Genomic DNA, 10,502 nt, shown 5'->3' on the forward strand with positions numbered 1-10,502 from the left:
ATAGAAACTGACCTTCAATGCCTCCGAGATGTGTCCTCTGTGCAGGCTGACAGCAGGTGGAGCCGGGCAGTGCTGTGTGTGTCTGCCTGTGTGTGCTCTGCTTTCTACACCTGCGGGCTGGCAGCCACACCTTACAGTACCACACTCATAACAAGCATCTCTTCTTTGTGCGATGAACCGGCTCCAGCAAACTTTCTGTTTTGTTTTCAAAAATGTTACTGTCATTTATCAGAAGTCGCATGGAATGGAAACTTCCCCCAGATCACCTGTTAAACATGCATGAAGGGAGCTGTGTGTGTGTGTGTGTGTGTGTGTGTGTGTGTGTGTGTGTGTGTGTGTGTGTGTGTAGTCGATGTTTACACACAGACAACATCACCATGGAGCTGTCTAATGCAAATAAAACGTGCAGCCGGTCCTGTTTGAGGCTCAGTGTGGGGGAGGAGGACAAAGTGATTGTTTTAGTTCCTGCTTCTCCCCCCTGGACTGAACTCACACAGGTAGCTGTGATGAGAGTCAGGTAACATTACTCTGACCATGATAAATAATAAAGGAAGTAACCTCGGGCCTCTGTCTCCTGTTCGTCACACCTTTGAGAACATTCTTTACACCAAATACACCTATAGTACCTGCTGAGTCCTCACTGTATTCCCTTTATTATTTGATTCAAACAACATCGCTTTGCGCTGCAAGAAAAGGAAACTTCATGTTATTTTGTAGTGAAAGTTAATTTATAAAAAAAAATAGAAACTCTTCACACAGATCAGTGCACCTTGAAATGAGCTCACATTATCATAGACACACTTATGATTGGTATCTGAATGTTGTGTCCAACAAACACTCACTTTATAGCCAAATAAAAAAACCCACTTTGTCAATTGACTGTTATACGCCTATATCCTCCAGCTATAAGATGTGTGATTCTTAAAAACACTGGGAGACAAAATCACATGAGAAATAGTTTGAATACAGCCAATAAGACTTTACTTTTAATAACCACTGAATACTCATGTGCCCATTTAAAAAAAGACTGATTTATGACATAGATACCATAGAAAAAACATTCTGGTGCCTCACATGTATATGAGAAGTTATATTAGTACATTTATTTCATTATATTTATTATTAAGGGATGGGCTCCTATTAGAAATGATCAGCTCTCCTCATGTCAAACCTGCTCTTCTTCTGATCTCTAATAGTGGGGTTTCCCGCTCATGACCACATGGGGCGCTGTTACGTTTCAAATCGTTTCTTGCTCTTCTTCTGCTGTCGTTGTACCCGTCTTTGACTTTGAAATATGGCTGCCTCTACAGATACAGCGTAACATTAGCACACACGTCTTGAATGTTTATGTTTTGAATTCTTATCTCATATTCTTCTGAAAAGACCGACCGAGACATGTCAGAAAAAGAGGCCGTCAACGGGAAGGAGGCTCCCGGAGAGAAAGGCTTCAGGACCCCCGGGCTGAGAGGCGCTAATACAACCACAATGTTCAGAGCTGTGAATCCTGAACTCTTCATTAAACCTGTACGACACACACACGGTGACCATTATTTAACGTAGCAGCATGGATGACGTTTCAGGCGGTCTGGTGTTACGGTTAAAAGTGTATCTGTGTTACTTGGTGGCATTCAGTCCATGGTTGTCATAGTTACAGGAGACAGATGACGGAAAGTGTCCTAACAAACACCGTTTATTTTACTTTTCTACTAATGTCTAACGTATTCATCTGATCAATGATTAATGTAAATCTAACACGTAACATCCACACATTCTCCTTGTGGTCACCAGTTATCATGAACCCTGTGTACTGTACTGTAACATGTATAGTTAATTAAGTTAACTATAAGTTAACTTAATTAACTTATAACTAGCTTATAAGTTAGTTTAAGTGTCAACGTAGCCTCAATGTTTTTATGCTGCCACGTGTCTGGAGAGCCTGCAGCAAAGTGTGACCTGTGGTGGACAATAACAAATATTCAACTTCAGGCTTCTTTAGGATGGGTGAACTTTTACAGCGCTTTGAAAAGTACCAAACATCAGGATAACAGATGAATATTTTCACTGTGTGATTGTCCTGCAGAATAAACCGGTGATGGTGTTTGGACTGGTGTCAATCACGCTGTGTGTGGGATACCTGGGCTACATGCACGCCATGAAGGAGAATGACCAGCAGCTGTACGAGGCCGTGGACAGCGAAGGAGAGAAATACATGAGGAGGAAGACTTCTAAATGGGACTAAGGATATAAGACACTGAGCTGTGTGTGTGTGAGTGTGAGAGAGAGAGAGAGTGTGTGTGTGTGTGAGAGAGTGAGTGAGTGTGTATTAAAATGAAATGAAACCTGACTGGATTAAATCAAGGACCCCTGTGGATCTGTCTTTTCATACTTTCTTTGTCCTGTTGAGGGATATACTGTAGCTGCTGGGTTTGTTCTAGTCTTTACAGTTATCCGCATGTTATCACAACAGTTGTGTATAATTGTGCAAATTGTGAAAAGCCGACCATGAAACCTAACAGATGCCGAATGCAGTGATTTTAGCTTCTTATCACATGTTGAAAACTTGTGCTTTGGACTCCACACTCACCACACTCAGACATTTATGTTTTTATTAGACAACATAAAAAATACATCAGCTCACAGGAGAGTGTCCGAGTCGCTCTGTTATTTGGCTTTCTCGTCCTGCAGAAAGAAACAAAAAGTGAAAAATTAAAGTGGCTTCACACTTTTCAAGAGTTTTTTCTTTCAGCTGCTTGAAATACAGTATTTATTGAAGCTAATTTCTATCAGTCATAGATATAAAGATCCTGAAGTGAGTTAGAGTCCAAATAAAGCCTTTTAGGTTACGTCCAACCCAGCGTACTCTGTCAGACTGAAGCGTTTACAACAGGAAACAATGATTTGTGTGCCCTGTACAGCGTGATTGTGAGGCTGACAGCAAACACTTTACTAGTTTGATCAGTAGGGCATTAAAGTCCTATAAGTAAAGTTACTTCAATCAGTTTGTTGCCCTGAATTATCTCATGGCGTGTGTGACAGCGTAGGATGCAGCTCTGATGTATACAAACAACGCCATGAAACCAATACAAATGAAAATATTTTAAACCCTCTGATTCTATTCTAATAAAAGACATGCAGACATGTGCATCACCCTTTAAACTGAGGGTGTTCAGTGTATTTTAACCATGACTAAATGGTAACTTAAACCTACCTTGATAACATCAGCGAGTTCCTGCAGTGTTTGTTCATATCGGGCTTCCATACTCTTCAGGCTCTGTGGTTTCACAATCTGCTTCTGAGTCCCAGGACTTCCTGCTTCCTGGACCATCTGAAGGAAGTTTTTCTCCTGAGCAGGAAAATAAAAAAACACCTTGTTAGAAACCTGCTGTTAAAATGTCTGTCCTGCATTTAAAAACACAAGAGACGTGTTTCACCTGAACTCCGAGCAGGAAGGTGAAGGCTAGGCCGACTTTTCCAGCTCGAGCTGTTCTCCCGATCCTGCACAATGACACAAACCATGTCTGAATCACTGAGCATGGAGAATGACCTTTAATAACACCTTGGCTGATGGGCTCACCTGTGAATGTAGGTCCTGATGTACTGAGGTGCGTCGTAGTTCACCACACATTTCACCCCGTTGATGTCGATGCCTCTGGCGGCTGCGTCTGTGCTGATCAACCTGTAGGAGACGCTTGGTCATTTACAGATTTCAACTTGGCCTCAACAATATCCAAGGTGTGAATATAGATCATAAAGGAAACTGAATCAATAATTGAAAGTTTAAATCTTTAAAAATTTAAAAAAAAAGAAATTCCAGGGAGCCTTTTATAAAATCTGGCCAGTGACTTTTGGCTAACTCTGGTTTATTTACAGAAATGTTTTTATCCCTGTAAAATAAAAAAATGAATCAAATAACTCAGTATTCCAGTGGGTGTGTGTTTATGGTTATGTGTTTGCTACCATTTCCTGAGTCTGCTCCTCCCTCCCCCCCCGTGTCACAGGGGGATGGATTTAAGGATTTTGTACGTGGCCTTGAGCTACTTGAAGTACACGATTCTAGACTGTGAAAAAAACCATCTCTGACAGAGTTGTAAAATTTTATGAAACCACCACAGACAACATTAGGGAAATTATACGTGGAGAAAAAAATGGCTACCTGTAATATTGGAGTGCCCTCTATTGTGCAAAATGTGTAACATGTAGGTATTGGAAACTGTCAGTATACACAAATTAAATAATAAGATTACATTTGAGCATACAAATGTGCATGTACCATCCAAAATGACAAATTAGAAAGAATGACATTCAATTGGGATTGTCAATGAAGATTGTACAGTCCTTATTTCAAACTACTCGCTGTGATCACAGACAGAGAGGTGAGCATTTGTGGATCTTCTCATAAGTTAGTGGACACACTCACAGTTGGATCTTTCCTTGTTCAAACTCCTTCAGCGTCTTCTTCCTCTCACCAGGAGACAGTCTGGAGGAAAACTCCGCAGCCTGAACTCCCCCAAAGAGCTGCACCAGCAGGAAGAGTCTGAGGAGAAGAAAAAAAAAAACAGCAGTGAAAGAAACCAAATCTAAAAAATGACCCGGACATGGTCTTCCTGGTTGTTTGCGTTCTCCGACCTGTGTGCGGTCTCTCTGGAGTTGGTGAAGCAGAGGATGGGGCTCAGCTTCATGCGCAGGATGAAGTGGAGGATGAGGAGAGGCTTTTTGCTTAATGTACAGGGAACATAATACTCCTGCAGGCACAGAGGAAACGAGCGTTAGAGCAGTGACTCAAGTCTTCCGCTGTCTGCACCTCCATGTGCGGCTGCACGCTGCTCACGAGGATAAAGGCGGTCTCTTACCGTCAGACCCTGGGGGAAGTCGAAGCGGTCTTGTTTCTGGTTGGGGGCGGTCGGTGTGGACGGGGTCCGGCTGTGAATGGAGCTGAAGAGTCGGGGCTGATGGAGGCCGAGCTGCTGCAGCTTCTCTGGGTTCTGTGTGAGCGTGGCTGAAAACAGCAGCTTCTGCAGCGGCATCTGAGGCGGAGACAGACTGAGAGGACAAACAGAGGAGAAGAAAAAAAACCTCACTAGATCTGATTCTACAGTTTGAGGGTTGCTGCTCTGCAACAGAGTTTTAGTAATCAGACCTTCTCTCATATCCAGAACGTGGGTATAATGACTATTACGTCACAAAAGTTTTGGGATTGCTCGAATAAAATGCAGCTGTAAAGGCTGCAGCTAAGTTCTTCAAATCAGACTGGGCTGATTAATACTCAGGAGATTTTGTTTATGACAGCAGAGTTCAAACTTTGAAACGATACCAGTAAAAATATCAAACTGTACTGATACCACGGTGCTAGGCACACAGTATTGTTCTTGTTTTGATTACATGGACTTGTAAGCACGCTGACTGAATAAACATCTGGTGCCAAAATGTTGACAATGTAATTGCACATATTAGTGCAATTAAGACACAGCTCTCTTATTATTATTCCCTTGCTGCGATGATCTGACGTTTTCTAAAAGCTTTGATAGTTTGAAGTAACATCATCAAAATAAAAGACTGTATCTTTTAAAACAGGATGTTACCTCTCAGTCGATCCTGAGAGGTGGGTTTAAATGCTGACTGACTGGTAATACTCATTCTTATTCCTCTATCATTCAACCACATCTGGTTGAATGAGGTAAAAAGAGTGTAATGAACACGAAGTGGTCTGAAAAAAACCCAAAAAAAAACACATGAAAAAGTGCTCTCTCTCGCTCTCTCTCTCTCTTGCTCGCTCTCGCTCTCTCTCTCTCTCTCTCTCTCTAGTCTCCATGTGGAAACACAGACTCACCTGGCTGCTGTCACATGTGCCGGCTCGGTCCGTCTGAAGATGGACGAGGCTTCTGCTCCACTTCCTGATCTGAACACCGCCTTAGCCACCTGACTGAGCCACGACTGGTGCATGCTGTCAATCATCCTGTCGGCCTCATCGATGATCTACAGCAAGAGAGAGAGACAAAACTGACTTTAAATTCATGTGACTGCAGCCTGCTGCTTTTTGCCAATGTATTCACCTTGATATAACGCATTATTTTAGCCTTCAAAAACGATCTATTTAATTGGACAGTTGCTCAGATCTATTTAATTGGACAGTTGCTCAAGAAAGGATTTAAACAATCAAACAATTCAGGAAAAAGAAATCCTGCACACACTGTCCAAATTGCACAAATATGTTGTCAATGTTCTGATGAGCTCACCAGAAATCTGAGGTGTTCCAGGTTGAATCCTGAATTCTTGTTGATGTGATCGACCAGTCGACCTGGAGTGGCCACGACGATGTCGGCTAAACTGCGTCTTGTGCCGCTTCTGAAAGGAAATCACACACACACACACACACACAAACAAATATTCAGGTGTAAAACCTCAAAAAGACTACAAGAAAACAGAAAAGTAATTTCCAAATTGGACCTAATAAGGATTCCTCAAGTGAAAACTGAGGGACGGTAGTTTTTGACACTTCTGCACTGGCTTCATTTAGCAGCACTGGAGGGCGACGCCTGCTCTGAACTCACCGGAGCTCTGAGAGCGACGCCTGCTCTGCAGCAAACGTCTTCTGACCGGCCAACATCACCACCTTCAGGCTGGTTCCCTCAGCGTACGACGTGAACACTTTACAAACCTGCACAGAAAAATCAGAAGCATCTTCACTCTGCAGAGTCAAAAGATTACCGGAAGATGCCATTCAGTCTTTTATTTTGGAAATGTTCTGACCTGCTGAGCCAACTCTTTGGTCGGCAACACAGCCAGAGCCCGGACTTCACGCACCACCCGCTCCATCAGCACCTGAAAACACCTTGATTTAATCTGTGTCACTTTACACTCACACACACACATGCAGTGTGTTCATTATTCACGACTCACCTGTATGACAGGTATGACAAACGCCAAAGTCTTGCCACTTCCTGTTGGTGCAGAAACACAAAGATCTCTGGGTTTGTAGCCTCCTCGTCCAATCAGAAACCCCGTCTGTGCGCTCTCCAAGATGGCTGGGATAACTTCTGCTTGCACTGTGAGACGATCAAAGGATTTAAAATGTTTATGTCATTATCACAAATACACTCCATCTCCACACATGCAACTTCTTCTAATAATGAAGGGCTCATAATAGATGTTACATGTAATATTTCAACAAAGTTGTTATGCAAATTTATAATAGGAACTCAGGATGGGACAAAATATCAATGTCTCAATATTGTCAACCTAACTCGTGTGATCATGGTGCCAAAATATCGTTATTTCAAGGGGACATATCATCTCCCTTTTTTCACCTTTTCAAACAGTCCCGCTGTGCTCTAAATGAAGCATTTGTGCTGTGCTTTGGTCCAAATATAACATGAATCAAGCAGCAGAGGAGGTTTGAGACGCTGTAGAAACCAGCTCTCACAGAACGTTCTGTTTTGGTGTGTGTGTCTCTTTAAATGTAGGGAACCTCCCCTAAGTTTTCTCTTTAGACATCACTCCTTTGTAGAGACAATAAAAATGGCGGACCTGCACAAAAGTTTTGCTCTTGGCTGCAGGTGGAGTCCATAGGTGGAGAATACAGGGAGGGGATTTCCTTTCCAGAATCCAACTTGTGATGTCACAAACTGAGAACATTTGAAACAGAGCATTTTTCTCTGTGTTGTAAGACCACAAAAAACATGACTGGATGGATTGTTTTCAAATTCTGTGGGTCGATGTACCCAAATAAATGTTCAAGAACACTGTAAAAGGGGATTTTTTAATAATACGTCCCCTTTAAAAGGCAAATATTCTCATTATACTGCTTATAGTGGACTCTGTTGATTCTTCCACGTGGTTCTTTTTACATCATGTCTTACCACTAGCCCCCTCCTGTCTGACTGGGACAATATCCCGCTGTGAGATGAATTTATGAACAACAACCAGATCAGAAGGGTGACCTCTGAAAAATCTAGATATTTTCAAAAGTGAATGTGTGAAATTTACTTTTTCGTATTGTGAGTTACTCTGTGTTTCCCACCCAAAGAGGAAGTTAATTAACCTGCTCTTTAATACACATAGTAGTCAGCCTGGGTCATTACCCGGGAAAAGTTGCTGAATTCCATTCGTTTGCATTTTCTTCAGCAGCTGAGCAGAAAGTCCTGGGACGTCAGAGATGGAGACCAGGTTACTTTTAATGTCTCTGTGAATGTAGTCAGGCTGAGCGAGCCACTGAGGGAGGACTCTGTGCACCTGGGAACACAAACACACAAACATTACACACAGTCTGAGGATCAACTTTAATACTGCGTCCTTCAGCACCATCAGCAGATCACTGTACCTTCTGAACAGGTTTGTTCTCAAATCCTCCCAAAACTTTGAACGCACTCGCAGCAGTTTCTTTTTGTGTCTCTGCTTCCTCTTTTTCTCCTGCAGTCACCTCCGGCTCATCTTTTTCTCCTGCAGTCACCTCCGGCTCATCTTTTTCTCCTGCAGTCACCTCCGGCTCATCTTTTTCTGCTGCAGTCACCTCCGGCTCATCTTTTTCTGCTGCAGTCACGTCCACTACACCTTCGACAGAACCACCTAAAACCCAAAGACAGACACACTGAATCATCTCAGATATATTTATCATGTGGGTAATATACGGGTTATGGAACAGAGCATAACAATATGACAAACTGTATATTGTTTTTGACTTTTTTAAGGACGCGCACACACCTGACTCTTCCTTCTTTTTCTCCTGTTTTTCTTTTGCATCTTTCTTCTTCTTTTTCTTCTTTCGTTTTTCTTCGACAGGCTCATCCTGCTTATCAGACTTTGAGGCAAACACAGTCACTTCTTCTGATGTCCTCTTTCTTTTCTTCTGTTCAGGCTCTTGGTTGCTCTCCCTGTCAGCTTTTCTTTTCTTTCTGACGTCTGTGTGTTGTGTCTGTTCTTCAGGTTCACTCCTCTGTTTTGTGAAACTTTGTCTCTGCTTCTCTTTAGCCTTCTGCTTCAGTTTAGCCAGCAGCGCCTCGGACCGAGACTCCTTCGAAACGCTCCCATCATCCTCCTCTCCTAGATACCTGCAGGCCACCCGGCAGAAAAACAAGACACCTTAAAGACCCTGCAGTCGTCTTCTCCCATTCAAATCCCAGCAGCTTTTAAATATTCTATCGTTCACTTTCACAGAGGGCTGAGTGATGCGGATCAAAAGTCCTCTGTCGAAATGTTGTAACTAAACGGCGATACCAGATATATAGATACATGTTTCGATATTTCTTCTGTGAAGAGTGAACAAAAATTAACTTATTTCATTGGTTTTCCAAACAATAGGAAACAAACATTCAGCCTGACTTCAACTTGACAACATTTGGCAACTCTGACTTGAAAAACAGGCTCCTAATGCAGGCATGGTTACAGCTAAGAAATTAATATTACTTAACTGGAAGTCGAAAACAACATGTTTTAAAAGGAGGCTCAATGAAATGCTTCCCATTGCTATCATATGCATTTTGACTGATTCCCACCCATATGTCTGTTTTTTGTTTTGTTGTTTGCTTTCTACCCAGGGCTGTTTTTAAAAGAGGGACACTCTCTTTTTGCTTTCGCTTTAGACATTGTGTTGCTGTGTGCCCCTCGCCTCTCTTTCTTTCTGTCCTTTTGTTTATTACTGTGGGCTGTTCTTGTCAATCTTGTGTCTGTGTGCGTGTGTGTGTGTGTGTGTATTGTATAAAAAGTTATGAATAAAGTATTTAATAGGCATTAAGATGGAAAGTTAAGACAAACTCAACAACAGTTTTAGTTTTAAAATGATCGACACCGAGACCTCTGAGTTCACAAAAGAGAGGTTTAAATCTTTTATCTTTAAGCTTTATTCTTAAAGATAAAAGTTTTCTCCCCTCTCCATGTAAACCCCCTGTAACTCTCTTGTTGTATAACCCTCCACTCTTTAGTTTCTTAAAGTTAAATGACTTTCTAATCCTGTTTTTTAAAAGGTGCTACATAAACACATTTCTATTGAATCTATTTCGTGGGTCATGCAGTCATGTAACAATGTGACAAAACTGAAATAAGTGAACAACGACAGGAGAAAGTTAAAAAGCATCCTACCTGTTCACAACAAACAGAGACATTTCCTCTTGGTTAATCTTCCTAGTTAATGTTTTAAATGATCCTCTGTGAACATGAGATCTGATTAACACTGTCTAGCTTTGTCAGCAGCTGTTTATTCTACATAACACTGCGATCATAAGACTCTACTTATAATTCACAACAAATATCTTCTCAGTCTCATATGTTTTCCACATTGTATATTCAGCGCGGGTTGATGACGTAACTGAATCCGGTCGCGGTCAAGGCGTCACAATTTTGGCGCAACCAGGCTATCTTTTTTTTTTTCTTGTCGACGTTAGCTGCGAAACAATTATCGAAGGAATAACGTGGAGTTAACGTTTTGTTCACTACATGTTTCAAATTACCAAAAAAGCTATATTAAAAATAAAATGTACTGCTGGAGTACTCAGCTCGCCCCACCCGATTAG

The 10,502-nt window shown here is 41.8% G+C and overlaps 2 protein-coding genes across 3 annotated transcripts; one reads left to right on the forward strand and one right to left on the reverse strand.

Moving 5' to 3' along the window:
• Window positions 1-1,216: 1,216 nt before the first annotated feature.
• Window positions 1,217-2,725, forward strand: smim8 (small integral membrane protein 8). Its single transcript, XM_079355297.1, has 3 exons — window positions 1,217-1,524; window positions 2,081-2,434; window positions 2,517-2,725. The coding sequence occupies exons 1-2, from the start codon at window positions 1,396-1,398 to the stop codon at window positions 2,237-2,239; spliced, it is 288 nt and encodes a 95-aa protein (XP_079211423.1). The 5' UTR covers window positions 1,217-1,395; the 3' UTR covers window positions 2,240-2,434; window positions 2,517-2,725.
• On the reverse strand, window positions 2,598-10,318 carry ddx51 (DEAD (Asp-Glu-Ala-Asp) box polypeptide 51). 2 transcript variants are annotated; one of them, XM_079355273.1, is made up of 17 exons: window positions 10,072-10,318; window positions 8,698-9,044; window positions 8,507-8,562; window positions 8,318-8,416; window positions 8,079-8,229; window positions 6,898-7,043; window positions 6,748-6,819; window positions 6,549-6,655; window positions 6,234-6,342; window positions 5,828-5,973; window positions 4,851-5,040; window positions 4,627-4,742; window positions 4,418-4,534; window positions 3,575-3,676; window positions 3,432-3,495; window positions 3,209-3,343; window positions 2,598-2,679 (listed from the first exon to the last, which is right to left on the reverse strand). In XM_079355273.1, the coding sequence occupies exons 1-17, from the start codon at window positions 10,092-10,094 to the stop codon at window positions 2,662-2,664; spliced, it is 1,998 nt and encodes a 665-aa protein (XP_079211399.1). In that variant the 5' UTR covers window positions 10,095-10,318; the 3' UTR covers window positions 2,598-2,661. The 2 variants fall into 2 exon arrangements, with proteins under 2 accessions (XP_079211399.1, XP_079211398.1); XM_079355272.1 differs by having other exon boundaries at window positions 8,318-8,562.
• Window positions 10,319-10,502: the final 184 nt, after the last annotated feature.

This window comes from Symphodus melops (assembly GCF_947650265.1).
Source record: "Symphodus melops genome assembly, chromosome: 1".
In the NCBI taxonomy this organism is placed as follows: domain Eukaryota; kingdom Metazoa; phylum Chordata; class Actinopteri; order Labriformes; family Labridae; genus Symphodus; species Symphodus melops.